We start from the raw sequence: 17,979 nt of genomic DNA, 5'->3' as shown, positions 1-17,979 counted from the left end.
AGATCAAAATTTGGCATTTTTTTTAGTTGGTGTTCTACAATACTTTTTTAAAAGTAAAAACCAAACAATTTGATTTTCGGGTTTATAATTTGTCCATAAAATGAGGTTGTCCATTGTTTTCTCGCCGCCTTGTTAGCACCTCGCAGCCTGTATCAGTGACCAACAAAGTGTGCTCAAACTGAGCAGACCGCTTGCCGTCCAAGGTGACTGCAGTCCAGTTATCGGGCCACATCTCATCTCGCCAAGTACCTGATGCACATTGAAAGGTAATCGGTTAACATGTTTCCCAGCTTATAGGGGAAGGAAACTAAAAATATGTTGTACAATAAATCAATTAATCATTATCTACTATAGTTGTAAATCATATTTATTTTCATTAAAAACCCCGGCACAATGAATTAATCAAGAAAATCAATAGCTTAATTTAAATTCCCACTGCCATGGAACTTTAATCTATGAGATCACACCATCTATTCTGGTTTGTTTTATCAACATAGCATCAGTATCAAATCATTAATTCGCTCTAAATGACAAGGTCTGTAAAAATTGAAACAGAATCGATTTGAGACCGTTCTTTTACCTTTGACTTTCCACTAAATTACAAACCAACGTCAAACGGAGCATGTTCATTGAAATTAAAAAGCAGAGGTCAAAGTCGGTGGAAAGAGTCAACAGATGCCAAGTATCGTAGAAAAAATTGCCGTCGTTATTTCGACATAGTGATTCTGACTTACAATTACAACATACTTTTTAGTTAGTGGAGAACTCAACTTGGAATAAAAATTTACTCCACTTCATTTCAACTTTTAATGATATCTACTTTCATTTACTCAATAAAAATGCATATATTTATGCATACATGTATTTATTCTTTAGATTAACATGTAAACCTAAACATTATCAATTTTGTTCAGTCGATGACTTGAGTAACAGAAAGGCATAAACCAGCATTTTATTCAGAGCACTGTGTACATCGTATATATGAAAACCAAACCGGAATAGATGGTGTGACATCAAAATAATTAATTTTTTTGGTTTTTAATACAAGAGTTCTACATCATGGCAGCCTCCAATAAATATGATTTCTCTAACTTCAAGCGTGCATTAAAGCTTAATTATGTAGTTTATGATCAAAACAGCATGACCACTTGTGTTAATTTAAACCACTTTATTAATATACATAAAATATGTTTTTGACTTTCCTAACCCTTTAATAATCTGGTGAAAATTGACAGGTAAATGGTTGACAACAGATATGTTTACCTTCTGATATCATTGGCTCTATGGTAAATGAATGCCCAGGTTTCATGACTCCAATAGCCTTGTTTTCTGCAGAAAAAACAAACAAGGGATGAATAATGATGCTGTTGGATGATATGACTAGCAAGATAATTTTAATAATTACAGTCAATGATTAACTGCACAACCCATAATATCAGAGTCATTCAATAACGATATATTTATTGAGAAGATATTGTGTTAAATAGGAGTGTTCAGAAATTCAAGTGAAGGATAAAAAGAGACTTACTGCTATAATGTGGTACACTAGGAGCTGTGTGAAATAATCTGTGAAAAGAGATAAATCAATGTAAAAATTATTCACTATTAAAATAGTAAGTATAAAATTGGAAAAATGTAATGCATTTAATGCACTAGACACAATAATATTGTTTTAAAATATGCGAGTTGACCAGTTTATGATAATCCTTCCCCTATTGAGTTTTGGACTTTTTAAAATACGGTTACCAGTAGAATTTTTTTTTATTATTATATACCTCTGTGAATACTTTTTATGTAAAATTACAATAAATACCCCGGTAAACATGCTATTCTATCTAACTGTGAAATAGTTTCCGTGCCATCTGCCCATGGTAAATAGTCATCGAAACTAATTACTGGCAGCATTTGATTTTCCTCGTTTTTAAACTTGAAATGTGTGATTCAGATTTAAAAGGTGTAATCAGAGTCTCACATTAAATTCAAAGTCTGACAACTTTACTTTGTTTACCATTAAGAAAATCTGCATCTGAAAATCGCAGACAAAGTTTTCTTTAGTGTAATAAAATACCTATTTACTGACAAATCAGACAATATCAAGTTTATTGTCCCCCTCGACAGCAACTATTTCCCTTGGTTTCACCTCATGAAAGAGTTGCTGTCCCTGGGGACAATAAACTTGCTATTGTCCTCATAGCCAGTAAATAGGTATGTAATATTTATTAAGATTTCTTACAAACGATGTGGAACATAAAAATGTAAATGTTAAAGAATATTTTCTGTATTTTTCTAATAAAATCAATTCTGTTGTGCATGAATGTGTCCAGACCACTTACTGGTGAATGCCATGGCCGCAGTAGCTGCGGACGACGGAGAATCCATGGGCCTGCGCGTGCTTCTGGATGATGTTTCCCATGTCTCTGTACCGCACACCTGGCTTCACTAAACACAAATACTACACCTGTTACAACTAATCTATATTAAATTACTGAAAATCTCAAGGCGAAGGAAAAATGGGTAAAAGCCTTCATACCTTCATCTATGGCTAGAGATAGGCATTCGTGGGTTGTTTTCACCAGCTTTTTGCTTCTTTCATCCACATTTCCAACAAAAAAAGTTTCATTCAGATCTCCATGGCAGCCTCTATGGTAAACAGTAATATCAACTGGAAAAGAATTTATTGCAAATAAAGTTTTTATTTTACAATATCAATTTATGTTGATTCAAGATAACAAATTAATAGTGCACAATTATTTTATAAAGAAATCAAACTTTATGCATGGCATCAAACTTGTTTAAAATATATATAAACTGTAAATATCTCCAATGATTTAAGTATCAAAAATATTACTGACATAACATTGCTGGTTCATTAATAGATATATAACTAGAACTAAGTACTGTCTGATGTATACCTACCATTCATTATGTCTCCATCTTCTAAAGGTCTCATATCGGGAATACCATGGCAGATGACCTCATTTACTGACCTAAAAAAACAAATTTATCATTCAGGACCTTCTGATGAAAGACTGTTAACAAATTTTGAAAACTCAATTGAAGAAACACAGTTTCTCACAGGTCTTGTCAATAAACTTGTTCATTCTCTTGTGGTTTTTCTGCAGAGAATTGTAAAATATAACTTACGTACAACAGGACTTGGGAAAGCAGTAGTAATTGAGTGGAGAGGGGTAGCATTGTCTGTCCACACAGGCCTGAATATGAAACAATGCCAGTTAAAATTCAAATACCAGTATGCATGTAATTACAACATCCGCATTTAAATGTCTGTTAAGAAATTTTTTGTGATATTTATTGAAAAACATTTACCTCATGAACAATCCTATCAATTTCTTCTGTTGTGATGCCCACTTCTGTTGCATTGGCAGCAATGTCTAAAACCTCTCTGCCTAACTGTAAAATGAAAAGAAAAAAAAAAAAGATCCATGTGCTTTCATCAATTATTCAATATCTAATACATGTACATACAAGAATTATATGCCTAAAATGAAGAATTCAGGCAGAGGACTGTTCTTATGATAAAAGGATCAGGACTGCATTTTACAAAAGAACTTAAGGCCCTGTTTACACTTCTAAAAAGGTTTCATTTTAATACACTTCTATCTTTCTTTCTCTGGCCTAGTTAACACTTCTCATTGATAATTTTTACAATTCTAACCATGTTTACACTTCTCACTGTAATTATTTACAATTTTTATACCTTACAGGTAACCCTCAAATCTTCCTGTTCTTCGTCTGTAAGGATCTTGATATTGGTGGATCCCCTCATTTGTCTTTCACTAATAGGAACACCTGACATAAACAATTCATGTGCAGTAAGTAAATGGTAAAACATTCCCTCAATATCTTGAATGAAAGAAGTGTTGGGTTTTTTATCTAGAAGCGAAGCCTTACCCTCTGGGTGATCAGCATAGTCTGGCCTAGGTATCGTGTCAGGAACCAACCGCTTGGGGGACTAAAAAGAATTTTTTAAGAACATAATTATCTGTTTTTTGCATGATCGTTGTGGAAAATTTATTTCAATGTATACCTTTTTAATGTATCTTTGGGACAATGATGCATCTGAGATTCACCAAGATTCATCTGACAAACTTTTTTTTTCAAGTAACAGATAATACTTAACCTGTGGCTCCCAACCTTTAACTTACCACTCGTTGAGGTCTTAGGGCACCTGTGAACTTAAATCCAGGCCAAGGGTTGTATTCACCACTGTTCTTTGCTGAATTTTCTTCTGCAAAAACATTACAGTACTAATGCAGTTATGGAATGTACCAGTAAATAACTGACAAATTTGAATCATCTTCAATATCCTTAACAATGGAATATATTTTTTCTGACACTTTTCAAAACTCTGAAACATTTTTTAATTGTTTCATTTTGTTACTTTCACCAAAAATGATGTTTCAAACTTACTTGCTTTCTTGTGAATTTTCTTGTGTTCATCCCAAAATCCTTTAAAACAATCCTATGAACAATGTGACAGATTTAATATATCATATGGATCGATGCAAGCTTTGCTGATTTTCAAATGAAAAACACTATACTCTTTATTGTACATGTTTAGGACCATTGTCAGATGATATCGTCATGAATGATAGACACATGGCTCTTGTATATTTGTACCATAAAAGATTAAAATATTTAATAACACTTTATTTCATCTGTCTTACTTTTACAAAATATCCCAAAAGATATCCAAAATCCTTCTTCTCATTTTATATTTTTACTGTTAAATAATTACTTTGTGTTCTGCTTATTATCGAAGTGATCAAACTATAAACATGGTTAATAAAGAAATTAAAAGTCTGAGTGATAGTCACTCAACAAGGAAATTGCCCCCCCCCCCAAAAAAAAAAAAAACGTGGAATATCGGAGAATGTTTTTTAAGACAAAAGTTAGTCTCTTAAATAAAATTAATCAACCACACAGAGTACTAATAGATACTGAGTCTTAAGTTGCAAATATCTTATATTTGATACTGTTAGTCTTCTTTAAAATCGCCTGGCTTTCAGCAATTCGTTCACTTTATCAAGGAAATTCGAATTAATTCTAACGTTATATTGACATTTTTCAAGAAAAAAAGTTAATGTATGAACAAACCTGCGAGCAGAAAAATGAACCGGGGATGGCTAACTTGATACACGTTGGACATTGTAGTTTTGCGTCTTTGTCACAGCCTGGGGTCTCACAAGATCGCTGGACCACTTCTCCGTTGGCTGCCATTTCCGAGTTACTTCCTCTTGAGGAAACACTAATATGCAAATCGGAACGTATTTTCCCCCGGAAAGTACCTTTCATCTAATTACCGCTCGGGTATTCTGCTGATTTACACATATAGAAGTATGAAAATTTTTCTAATATTACTCTTCAAACAAATCAATATATTGTTACAATTACATCTCATTACCATAATTATTGCAAAATAATGATGCTTTAGGCCCTATTTCAGAATATTTTCTATATATTCAATAAATGCATCAGTTATGCTGCATTCTATTTGTTTTTATTTGATACCTAGAGTTATTAATTATCATGTGCATTTAATTCTACAAAGTTGTATTTTTGTAAGTTTTAATTTAAGAAATACAGGTAAATTCCCTCTTGAAATATATTTAACAAAAGTGCTTCTTAATTATGTCTTTTAATTGTAAATACTAAATTTTTTAATTTATTTCATTGGGCATGGTCTTTATTTTTTCAACCAGCGGCATCATTTCTGACTATATTCATTATTTAATTTATTTCATTGGGCATGGTCTTTATTTTTTCAACCAGCGGCATCATTGATAATTTTCAACATATTTTTCCTTCCGTCTTGGCCCTTTAATACATGGCACTCAATATTCTGATAATGAATAACAGGTAACTAGTGTGCAAATCCTTTCAAAAGAGAAAAAATATATAAAATTGTGTACTACAAATTCTTTAATTTTAAACATTTAACAATACAGAGAATTAGAAAACATATATGTACCGGTATATGAAAAGATAAGGCAGCAAGCATATAAATTAAATGGATGTATCTATTATATTCATACAACCAAACAAAACAAGGAATGCGAGGATAAGCATCACAACAGTTAAAATACTAATTTATCACAGACAAAATTTTCATTTACAAAGTAACAATATTGCACATTCATTTTTATCCATTCTTACACATCTACCTAATCTCTATCTGTCTTATATCATCCAATACACCCAGACTATACAACTGCATCAGATAGGATTGTGACACACAGTCTTCCTTTAACTTAATGGGTTCTATTGAGGTAAAATAAATGGCACCATCAGTTATATTGCACTTGATCATGAAAGGAGAGGCAGACTCACAACTACTGCAGTCTTTGAGTACGGCATATTTGTTTGTACATCAATGTACAGCACTAAGTAATGGAGCTTCTACCTCCCTCTCATAATTGTTTAAACTCTCGTACGGATCCTTGCCGCGATACAAACAGTAATGCTGAACCATGAACAGAATGTCAAACAGGATGGAGAAAGCACCTAAACCAAACTTGGTGGGATCCCCAAATATTGATGACCAGTCCTCTGCAAATAGAATCCAAGGTATTGATTTTAATATAGGTGTGTATAAAAGCACATTTGACGTGGTTCATTGGATTGGAGTCAACCAATACACACTGTATCTTTTTAGATTATGGCAACCAATGTACATGTAAACATCTCTAACAGTCTGAATATATTTACCGTTGTTATAAGCCAATAGAAGTCTGAATATATTTACCGTTGTTATAAGCCAATAGAAACATCTGTAACAAGCTAAAGCTGCCCCCTGTGAAGTCCAGTAGGACGTTTCCTATGCTCCAGCCCAGTGTGCTCTGTCTCTGACAGTTCATCCAGGCCTTGAAAGGTAAAACGTTATTTGTTGATCAGGTAATTGTTCAAAACTCAGTCATTTTCTACCAGTATTTATTCTCTTTTAATACTTGGCTTTAATCATGCACAATATCCTTTACAAGTATTGGCAAATTATCTTTCTTATAAAACAAAACAAAAAAATCATTATTGGAAAAAACCTCATGTGAATTCCAGCTGTTGATTTTAAAGGCCATGACCCATTTACAGAACCGATTAGTTCTCTGCCATGTCAAAAGACAAACTGAATTTTAAGTGTGGTCTAGTCACAATGCATGCTCCAGCTAAAAAGCAACCACTGAAGGTGACTTAACTCCCCAAGAAGCAACCAATGATGGTGACTTAACTCCCCATGAAGTAACCACTAATGGTGACTGAACTCCCCATGAAGTAACCACTGATGGCGACTTAACTGATGGTGACTTAACTTTCCAAAAAACAACCACTAATGTTGACTTAACTCTTGCAAAAAGCAACCACTGATGGTGACCTAACCCCAGCTAAGAAGCAACCACTGATGGTGACTTAACTCCCCATGAAGCAACTATAAGAAGCAACCACTGATGGTGACTTAATTTCCCATGAAGCAACTACTGATGGTGACTTAACTCCCCATGAAACAACCAATGATGGTGACTTTTACTCCCCATGAAGCAATCACTGATGGTGACTTAACTACCCAAGAAGCAACCACTGGTGGTGACTTAACTCCAGCTAAGAAGCTACCACTGTTGGTGACTTAACTTCCCGTAAAGCAAACACTGATGGTGATTTAACTCCCAATGAGGCAACTGTAAGAAGCAAACACTGATGGTGACTTAACTCCCCATGAAGCAACTATAAGAAACAACCACTAATGATGACTTAATTCCCCATGAAGCAACTACTGATGGTGACTTAACTGCCCATGAAGCAACCACTGATGGTGATTTCACTTTCCAAGAAGCAACCACTGATGGTGACTTAAATCCAGCTAAGAAGCTACCACTGTTGGTGACTTAACTTCCCGTGAAGCAACCACTGATGGTGACTTAACTCCCCATGAAGCAACCACTGATGGTGATTTCACTTTCCAAGAAGCAACCACTGATGGTGACTTAAATCCAGCTAAGAAGCTACCACTGTTGGTGACTTAACTTCCCGTGAAGCAACCACTGATGGTGACTTAACTCCCCATGAAGCAACCACTGATGGTGATTTCACTTTCCAAGAAGCAACCACTGATGGTGACTTAAATCCAGCTAAGAAGCTACCACTGTTGGTGACTTAACTTCCCGTGAAGCAACCACTGATAATGACTTAACTCCCCATGAGGCAACTATAAGAGGCAAACACTGATGGTAACTTAAAGCTATACACGCTATAATTTACGTCAATTTTGATTGACAGTGAAAACGCATGTGTTTGTCTACTTATAAAAGTTATCCTTAATCTGTAAATTACAATGGTGAATTCCATCTCGTTACAAAGATATAGATTTTTAATTGTTTATTTTCCTGACAGGAAAATATACCTTTTTTATGAATATTGATGAAGGAAGAGCAAACCGACCTCATTGCGCATGTCCGCGGAGAACTAGGTGGTCGTTATTGTTTGCCTAATTAAATATCCAACTTGATTTTTAATATGCTTAACAGTTGTTAATTTGAAATACATACATGTATAATGAGTAAAATAAGTTTGTCATTCACGATACCCTTACTTCTGCATTAACACTTATAGGATCTATAAATAGCACATAGGGGAAAAACACAGGTCTACGTCATTTTTTTAAAGGAAGTATTCATATCTACTCACAGGCTTGTATTTGTTTTCTTTTGTTTGTACTCGTATATCGGACAAATTTATGCTTTACTGAAAATATCATTTCCTTTGTGAAACTATCTCAATTATGAAGATGTTGACCCTTCACCAGTTTTGGTATGATAGACTAAATTTAGCTCTCGATATCACGTGATAGATTGATATTCACGAGGAGGCATTACTTTCCTAGCAGGAAAATAAATATTTTTTATTGTTTAATATTTGATATATTTGTTACGTGATCGAATTGAGCATTATAATTAACAGCATCAAGGTAACTTTTATTAGTAATCAAACACATACATTTTCCCCTTTATTTAAAATTGACGCAAATTATAGCGTGTATAGCTTTAACTCCCTATGAAGCAACTATAAGAAGCAACCACTGATGGTGACTTAACTCCCCATGAAGCAACTATAAGAAGCAACCATTGATGGTGACCTAACTCCCAGTGAAGCAACCACTGATGGTGACTTAACTCTGCATATTTGTTAGCATCACAACACTCTGACTGTACACTGTACAATAACTTGCACTGGTAGGTACTAGTGGTACTGACCTGGGGAATGCACTTGATGATAGTCACTGCCAGTTTGATATAGGAGAAGTATAGATTCTGACCTGGAGTATGTACTTGGTGTTGTAGAAGTAGTACTGATACTGACCTCGGGTATGCTCTTGATGTTGTAGACTTAGTACAGAAACTTACCTGGGGAATGTACTTGATGATGGTCACTCCAAGTTTGATGTAAGAGAAGTAGTACAGATACTGCAGCCAGGAGATCAGGTTGTCCCCAAAGATGACTACAAACAAGGTCACAATGATGAAGAGCCAGGCAAGGCTGATCAGGGTCAAACAGAACTTGGAAATCTTCTGACTTCCTCGCTGTTAGAAAAGATAGAGCAGCTTGAGAAGCATTGCTACCGCAAAGTTATTTATCAAAGAGTAACTTTCCAATCTTTATGCTTTATTTACAAAAAATGTTTTATTTTTAATTATAAGAGGAAAAGTTTCTTCACCTAAAACTTACATCATATATAAAACACTGGATTATTGTTATGATTGTCACAAACACAGCATGGAGAGTGAAGATCACATCATTCAACTGAACAGGATTAATCCCTCTTGGATGCTGAGACATATATTCATCCTGAAATTAAGAAAAATAATGTACTGAGCATTTTGCTCCTTGGTTTTCAGTTATGCTTCACCAGGGTAAATCATATTGGGGAATAAAAGTTTTGTTTTGTACATCATAAAAAAGATGTTAAATATCAATGGAAAATCCAGTCTGAACTGGGACTTGAACCTACACCCTTTAGTATACCACGAGAGCCCTTTAATTAATCACTCAACTGTACAGAAACTATAAGATGCCACTGACATTCACACATCCAATTACAGTGTACTTGGTTACAAAGATGACATTGATAGTCTTACCTTTACATTATCTACCCAATACATTCCAACATTGAAGAATCCATACACTAGGAACCCAGTGATATTGTACAAGAGGAAGTCAAAGTTGAGACCAACAACACTGAAGAAAAGATGGGATCAGTTGTATTATACAAATTCATGCTGTAAATTCCTTATTTTACACGAGAACTTAATTCTGCGATTCCGCTGTGTTGTATCAAATCGCGAGAATATAAAATCGCAATCACCATTTTTTAAATATAATTTCCTATACTTCAAACAGTCTGAAATATTAAAGCGAGACTTTAAAATCCCCGAGGGTTGCGTCTCGCGATTTTACACGGAAATTAATTCTTTGCATTTAATTAGAAATTTACAGTATCTATTTGATAATGATTTGAAATTAAATTCTTCTAAATTCCTCAAAATCAAAATTTAAGTAGGTCTTTACATGAATAAAGTTTTTCACCTATTAAAGGAACTACAGTAAAGATGGCCTGTGAAATCAATTGCCTGACATTTCAATAATGGTACATTTTTAATGATTTTTTCATGACTAAGTCAATTACTGTAGTCACTCAAGTGTGAAAACTGCAGGTACAAAGTTTGAATCCTGTTGGCTGTTTGTTTCTCTTTGTTTAAGTACCAGTATATACCAGTATATTCAAAGTTTATATTTCTTTTTTACCACTAGGTTTTAATGACTAAGTGACCAGTACCTTTTGCGCCTCCAGTTCTCAAACACCTGTGGATAAAAGGAGATTGACCAGGCCACAAAATAAATCCAGCCAATGATGGAGTTAATCACAACCAGAGGAGAGCTGTGTACAATGGTGATCCTCATGAACTCTTGGGATAACCTACATAGGAAGCCATTATATACACTTTAAAAACAAATAGCAAAAGGATTAAACACATAAAATGTTACACCCATGATCCTTTTTACTGAAATAGGACAAGTAAGTGTACAGTACTCCATACAGACATTGATTTGTAGCATGTCATCTTTAACAAAAGGATAATGCTCACCTGACTATTAACTATAACCCATGGGCTATATAGCTCACCTGTGTAACACTTCTATATTTTCTTTTTTTAAACTCTGAACTTCCATGCTTTCCACAACCTACTCCCTTGTGTCATGATTTAAACAAACTGGAAACTATTAGAAAGCATAGTTTATATGTACCTATGAGTTTTAATTATGTTGCTTCTGCTTCTTGAGACAACAATTATTTATGTGCCTTTTTGCCTATGAAGAATACTGCTCCCCTTAGATGGACCCATTATTTGTTAGATGACTTTGAGATGCAAATTTGAATCTAAACTTTATATTAACGTGAACGCCTAGTAACATCACAATTGTAGCATTTGTAAATCTTGTACAGGTACAGATATCATCTAGATGAGCAACCAAGAGCAACTTTAACATGTGATTTAACAAATTATCATAATAGATTACTGTGTTATGTTAAGTTCATTATCAAACCATTCAATGATACTCATCAACCCCTCTTGAATATATAGAAGACTAGACAACATTGTGATGGTGACCATCTCAAAGGGCCCCGCTCAAATGATGGACAATAGATTGAAAAGCATTTCAGAGAATTTAGCTTTTATCTTGACTTTTAACTTAAATATTTTCCAGCTGGCATGGAACTTTTTCCCCATCTCATTACCCCTTACATAGAGGCATTTTTGGTAAATCTAAGCAATATTAAGCAAAGGGGAAACAATCTATGGTCTAAAATTGATTATAAAGAGATCTGCTACGACCTTCACTTTGACATGGTACAAGTCAATGCACACTATTAACACAAAATTTCTGTTAATGTGAAGAATGCACCAAATAGGGCTAAATGGAGAGTATATATGCTCTTTCAAAAAATCAAAGGCCTGAAGGGCCACAATGGCGTCGAGTTGAAGTTAATTTGAAGAGTACAAAGCTGAACAACTTTTTTAAAAAGTCAAAATAATTTATGGTATTCCATCATTGATCACACATACACTTGATTAAAAAAATCCTTAAACAAATTATGATTCTGTAACTCTTAAGAAATGTACGTACAATAACATGAGACAAACTTTTCTTATTGTTTTGCTGGAAATTAATTTTTTTTTTAAATTGAGTCCGGAGGTCAATTTAACACAAATAAAATTTAATATAGATTTTATGCAGTCAACTAAAATAATAAAAATATTAAAATGAACTGGGATTTCTTTTATTAGCAAAAGCCATTTTAATTTGGTTATTGACCATTCATTTAAAATTTGGTATCAATTATACTTCCTTTTTAAAAACAAATATATTAGACAAAATACATCTGTCGACTACTTTCAGATAAATAAAAAATATGTTTTTATCACAAAATTAATCAAATTTCAATTCATTACAAATTGACTCACCTTATTCCTAAAAAGTTTTGAATGTTACTTAAAAATTTTAATAGAAATATTCTTGGAGTTAAAACATTGTAGATATTTTTTTCTCTATTCAAATAGAATTAATAAGTATTAAAAGTATGATTGTATTTAATTCTATATATTGTACATTGCTGATAAAAACTCTGTCTCTTATTATCAATTGATTTAAAAATCCTATGGGTCCAAATGACCGGACCGAAAAGATCAGGGGTAGATATAAGAAGGCCCCCATTCATATCGTTTACAGTTAAAAGTGAAAGTACGCTAGTTGGTTTAAAGATACTTTTTGTTGTAGATATAGTTCTGTGCAGGAAGTTTTTTGTTTCTAAAAGATCAAGCATTTGTACATAGTCAACATTCGATATGGATTCAAAATAATCTGTTTTGCAGGCAGGTATATTTTATAAACAAATTGAGTATGTAGGCCTAACTATCGCAAGTGTGTGAAGTGTATTCATCCGCTGAAACCAAGACATATTGTTTACAATAAAATATGAACATTGTCAAAGACATTAACTATTTTTTATCTGCCAACTTGTTATATTGACGTACAGTTCTGTTCTAAATGGAAGCAAGTCTTCTTTTATTCCTCAAATACAAAAGAAAACTTTGCACTCATTTTCGCGGATTTATTGATAGCATGCATTGTTCAGCTCCTTACACTTCCGGTGGACGTACGATCCCTAGATGGCTTTCGAGCTTCGCTCGACGCCATAAAAATTCTTGTGTGATCCGATATGATCTTGACACTTGACCTACAAACATCATTCAAGGCCACTGCATATTCTTTGATCACAAACACTCTGTGGATGAAGTTTGAACCAGAATGGACCAAAGGGAGAGAATATATGCTTAAGACAAGATTTTATCATATAATTTTGCTATGACCTTCACATGTGACCTTGAAACTTGGTTCAAGGTCACTGCACACTCTTTAAACAGAAGCTCTGTTTAAGTGAAATTTGAGCCAAATAGGGCTAAGTGGAGAGTATACATGGTCTTAAAAAAGGATTTTTATGTTATCCCATATGACTTTGACCTACAAACATCATTCAAGGTCACTACACACCCTTTGACCATGGGCACTCTGAGTGAAGTTTATACCAGATTGGATCAAGGGCAGAGAAGATATGCTCCGGAAAAAGATTTTTCACATAATTCTTCTATGACCCTAACCTTAGACCTAGAAACATCTTTCAAGGTCACTACACACTCTTTACCCAAAGGCACTCTGCAGGTGAAGAATGAACCAGATTGGGCCAAGGGGAGAGAAGATATGCTCCGGACAAGAGATCTTGGATGGACGGAAGGACAGACACAGATGGATGGAGAGAAGGACGGATAGATGAACAGACTGATTACTATTGGGCATCTTCAGAGCAGGGCCCTAATATTTAAAGTTTTACCCTATAAACTGGTCTGATGAGGAGTTGATTCCAAGGTTAAGATGGCCGACCCCAGTACTCGTAATGTTGATGGACACAGCCTTTGTCTGGTTGGCTACGATGCTGATATTTGGAATTGGAGTAATATAGTTATTTGTTTCCACCAGTTGGATTTCATCCCCCGTTTGATAGGTAAATACAACAGTGGCATTCTTTTTGGCAGTTTCACTGAAAATTACAGAGGCACTATTACAATGGATTGATTCCTTATTTTTGTCAAATCAAGATACCTAAAAGCTAATGCTTAAATTTTTTAGGAGGGGTAGAGGACTAGGAGAGCAACTACAATCTATCATAACGAAAATCATAAACAATTGAAGCACTCTACAGAAAAACTTATTATCTAACACTTATCATATAGAGATAAATAATTTAATAAATAATGCCTACCTCAAAATAAGCTGAACACTGTCAACATCTCCTAATACTGTCTTAAGGTCAGATTTAGAAAAATGTATATGTACTTTGGTTTCATTCTGATTAAAACCATTCACAGTTGATGCAAGAATACCTAGAAAGGAAAAAAAAACCAACCATTTAAAATGTACTTTCCATCAAGAAATAAAAGTGAACATGGTAAGCAAAGCCATCAGTGCTTCACGCTACAAGTAGATCTTGTGCCGCCATATTGGCCACCATTTTTTTGACAAAAGTTACAGCTGAACACTACTCGTAAAAGGCACTGTTCACCATATTTCTCTTTCAGCGTTGCTTTCAGTACAAACCCTATATAAGCCGTAGATCTCTTAACAGTTCAAAGTACTTTTGCTGTAGAGGTCTCTCCTGTTTGAACGTACATCTTGCTTCGTTGTGTTACTACGATGCAATGAAATTATCAAATTTTACACACGTTTTCAATGCCAGACAAAACTTACATCAACGAGTCAATACATATTTTCAAACAAAATATGCACATAAAAAATGAATGCACAAAATCTTAAGACACGTCCGCCACGAAGGTGTGCAATCGGGTGTAACGAAATCGAGGGTATGACGGTGTCTATTTTCGAGTGGTGTTAGACTTTAACTCGATCATTAAATGATGGTTCAGGTGAGCTAAAAACAAAACATCAGAATTAACTATAGGCCTAACCATGGAATTCTCCATTACACGGATAACAGTCAAATCGTATATAATTGTTGCACAGTTAAATAGAAAATGAAATCTTACTGAATATATAAATATAACCCTGTCTATTCATCATTATTCAAGTATTCAATGAACTACTCAAAGTTGACAAACTCGGCGATCGTCAGTCACATGACCCTTACACCATAAAAAAAAATACTTATTGCTCTTGATATATTTAACATACACATAATATCTATATATATATTTAAATGCATTGATTTATGATTTTGTAAATAAGAATAACTGTATCTTTTGTTGCATCTTTTGTTGATTATTTTTGAAATGTTGTTATTGATACAAGGGGGTAATGTTTGGTAAGCAGTAGATAGGTCGTACAGCGTTTTATGTGAATGGTTTATTTTTCACATGCTACTTTTTCTTTTATTCAAGAAATCGTTGTACGCGAGTGGAATTTGTCATGTCTCTATAGTTGTTTGCCAATGAACTATATACACCAGGCACCCGAAAGAGTAGAATAAGGAACAGCTATGGCGAGCCTCTTGTCAAGGTTATTTTCTTTTTTAAATGAAATCTATTAACGTTACTTAATTTATGAATAATTAATGTGTTGTTTATTTTAAATTTCGGTACCGTCCATGGCCTTTAACTAACGTTAATCTTCAAGTATATGTTTATCTTAGTTAATAAAAAGTATGCATTTGTAACCCGTTGAGGCTATACATATATATGAACCTTGGATAACTCGGTGGTAAGCTCTTAAATTGACAAGAGTTGCAGGGATTTCGGGTTCGATTCCCGGTCCAGCCATATGTTTTCAATGTATCTATATGCCCATTTCTCCTTTCCTACTACATTGTGTGCCGTGACCAACCTCTGGAAGTATCATGTGAATTCCTGCCAGGGGAAAGAACCTGGTGTGTTCTTCAAGGGCGAAGATCATTTAAGGCGGGAGGAATGAAGTAGTTGGGGCTATATGGACTGTGGATATAGGCCTTGATAGCTCAGTGCTCTTGACTAGAGTTGCAGGGGTCTCGTAATTGATTCCTGGTCCAGCCATGTTTTAATGTATTTAAATGTTCATTCCTCCTTTCCTATTACACATTCATTGCATTGTGATATTTCGAGAAACGAATATGAATTACTCAACTGTTCAACATATTTTCAGGTATAGAAACCTTATATTTCCTTGCCAAGCATGTGTAAGACACAACAGTAGCCGAGTTTCATGTGCAAAAGTTGACCGCAAGTATTATGAACGCCTCTATCCGACTCTGCTTGTGTTTCCCAATGGATCCACCATTAATATTAGGAATCCTCAACCAAGACAAATTATACAGGTAAATATATATATTTATATTTTTTTTTTTTTTTGGGGGGGGGGGGGGAATGTGATGGTCAAACTGGTTCAAATACCAGTGCCAGATAGTGGCTCAGTTTAGTCATTTGGTAGAGCATCTGACAAGAGTCATAGCTGCAGGTCTGTCGCGGCCTGTAAAAATTCGGACGGACGACCTGGGAGCTACAGTGCCTCCCATAGTAAAAAACTGCAATTTACGGTGCACAAAAAAATGTGCTAGTTTTGGACTGATTAATCTCATTTCCGAACACATTCTGTACAAATACCGGTAATTGATTCCAAAAAATTCCTTGGACATTTTACTACAGATATCGTCATTTTACTTGCCTCTGATAGTCTTTTAAACACCATCACTAGCCCCGGAAAGTGAATTGGGGCAGTTTTGTTTACATCTAAAGATGGCGACTCCCGATCTCGACATGATTTAATATACTTCATTTTCCAAGGTCGGATATCATGTTTAAGAGAAAGTTTGAGGCAAGTAAAATGACGATATTGGTAGCAAATTGCCTGAACAATTTAATGGTACTAATTGTTTTCACAGAATTTGTGTGAAAATAAGGCTTATCAGTCCAAAACAAGCGCATAATTTTGTGCGCTGTAAATTGCAGTTTTTTACTATGGGAGGCACTGTAGCTCCCAGGTCGTCCATCCGAAATTTTTTTCAGACCAGGAGCTACAGACCTGCAGCTAACTAGAGACAGAGGGCCTGGGTTCGAATCTCGGCTAGGTCCATCCCATCCTATTATGTTTGAAAATCTGATGGTCAGACTTGGTTTGAATACTGATGCCAGAGAGCTTAGCTGGTAGAGCACCTGACTAGAGATTCAAGAGGACCAAGTTTGAATACTGGTCTAGTCCATCATCATTTTTCCCATCCTGTTACATTTATTTCTGTGCCAGTTGTGCATTAAATTTTTGTTACATTTTGCTCATAGACACCTAATGTTATGTATTTTTCTCATAATAAAAATATATATCATATACCTAATAATACCCAAGGTACACATCGCCGCCATCATGGATTTATTTAAAACTGTCACATCAACTGGAATTTTTGATTGAAATTTATCAGTAAAATTACTTTGTGATCATCTCCGTCTTCCAGTCTGTCCTTCAACACCTAAGCTTACAACCGATTCAACCAAAATGGTGCATTACAGCTGTCCTTTATAAAAAATCACCCTTCGATCGGCATCTACTGGCTTAGATATGTGACGAAAGGCTAAAGAGAGGACGGAAGTTGACATAATTGCATCATATTTTCTGTTAACCCTTCCAAATTTAGCACTGATATGCATATTTAAAAGGCACTGGTTTTGAATTCGATCAACATACAAGTAAAACTGATTGAATTGGATAAAATAAATTACAATTACAGATATAACTTTTACAACACAAAGTTTATGCAAACATGTTTATAAATGCCTATAAATTGTGAAATATTGACACAAACACAAGGTGCAGGGATATTTCATTTACATAAATGTGAAAACTTATGTCCTCCTTTTAGCCTTTTGTCGCATATCCAAGGAG

At 34.6% G+C, this 17,979-nt stretch overlaps 2 protein-coding genes across 3 annotated transcripts; both read right to left on the bottom strand.

Moving 5' to 3' along the window:
- Positions 1–3: 3 nt before the first annotated feature.
- LOC105345474 (methionine aminopeptidase 1) lies at positions 4–5,325 on the bottom strand. Its single transcript, XM_011453603.4, has 13 exons — positions 5,119–5,325; positions 4,432–4,483; positions 4,167–4,249; positions 3,913–3,973; positions 3,719–3,810; positions 3,328–3,411; positions 3,145–3,212; positions 2,917–2,987; positions 2,531–2,662; positions 2,334–2,439; positions 1,529–1,566; positions 1,264–1,329; positions 4–249 (listed from the first exon to the last, which is right to left on the bottom strand). Exons 1-13 carry the CDS (start codon positions 5,314–5,316, stop codon positions 83–85), a joined length of 1,218 nt encoding a protein of 405 aa, XP_011451905.4. The 5' UTR covers positions 5,317–5,325; the 3' UTR covers positions 4–82.
- Positions 5,326–5,925: 600 nt separating this feature from the next.
- LOC105337790 (cystinosin) lies at positions 5,926–15,276 on the bottom strand. 2 transcript variants are annotated; one of them, XM_011442685.4, is made up of 9 exons: positions 15,165–15,276; positions 14,384–14,504; positions 13,955–14,161; positions 10,841–10,981; positions 10,143–10,242; positions 9,733–9,852; positions 9,411–9,587; positions 6,767–6,884; positions 5,926–6,570 (listed from the first exon to the last, which is right to left on the bottom strand). In XM_011442685.4, exons 1-9 carry the CDS (start codon positions 15,196–15,198, stop codon positions 6,392–6,394), a joined length of 1,197 nt encoding a protein of 398 aa, XP_011440987.3. In that variant the 5' UTR covers positions 15,199–15,276; the 3' UTR covers positions 5,926–6,391. The 2 variants fall into 2 exon arrangements, with proteins under 2 accessions (XP_011440987.3, XP_065922009.1); XM_066065937.1 differs by having other exon boundaries at positions 6,430–6,570; positions 6,730–6,884.
- Between the last annotated feature and the right edge of the window lie 2,703 nt (positions 15,277–17,979).

The sequence above is a fragment of the Magallana gigas genome, chromosome 7 (genome assembly GCF_963853765.1).
Source record: "Magallana gigas chromosome 7, xbMagGiga1.1, whole genome shotgun sequence".
Taxonomy (NCBI): Eukaryota; Metazoa; Mollusca; class Bivalvia; order Ostreida; family Ostreidae; genus Magallana; species Magallana gigas.
This window is presented reverse-complemented; position numbering and strand designations above follow the sequence as displayed.

What these genes read in the sequence shown, in the direction of transcription:
- LOC105345474 (XM_011453603.4), bottom strand. Translation starts at nt 5,316, where the DNA reads ATGAAAGGTACTTTCCGGGGGAAAATACGTTCCGATTTGCATATTAGT. An exon ending in ATTTGAGGGTTACCTGTAAG is followed by an intron (nt 3,412 to 3,718) that starts GTATAAAAATTG and finishes TTCATTTTACAG; the next exon opens with TTAGGCAGAGAGGTTTTAGA. An exon ending in TGCGGCCATGGCATTCACCA is followed by an intron (nt 1,567 to 2,333) that starts GTAAGTGGTCTG and finishes CTCTTTTCACAG; the next exon opens with ATTATTTCACACAGCTCCTA.
- LOC105337790 (XM_011442685.4), bottom strand. Translation starts at nt 15,198, where the DNA reads ATGATGAATAGACAGGGTTATATTTATATATTCA. An exon ending in GGGTTATATTTATATATTCA is followed by an intron (nt 14,505 to 15,164) that starts GTAAGATTTCAT and finishes TTTCCTTTCTAG; the next exon opens with GTATTCTTGCATCAACTGTG. An exon ending in TCCAGTGTTTTATATATGAT is followed by an intron (nt 9,588 to 9,732) that starts GTAAGTTTTAGG and finishes CTTTTCTAACAG; the next exon opens with CGAGGAAGTCAGAAGATTTC.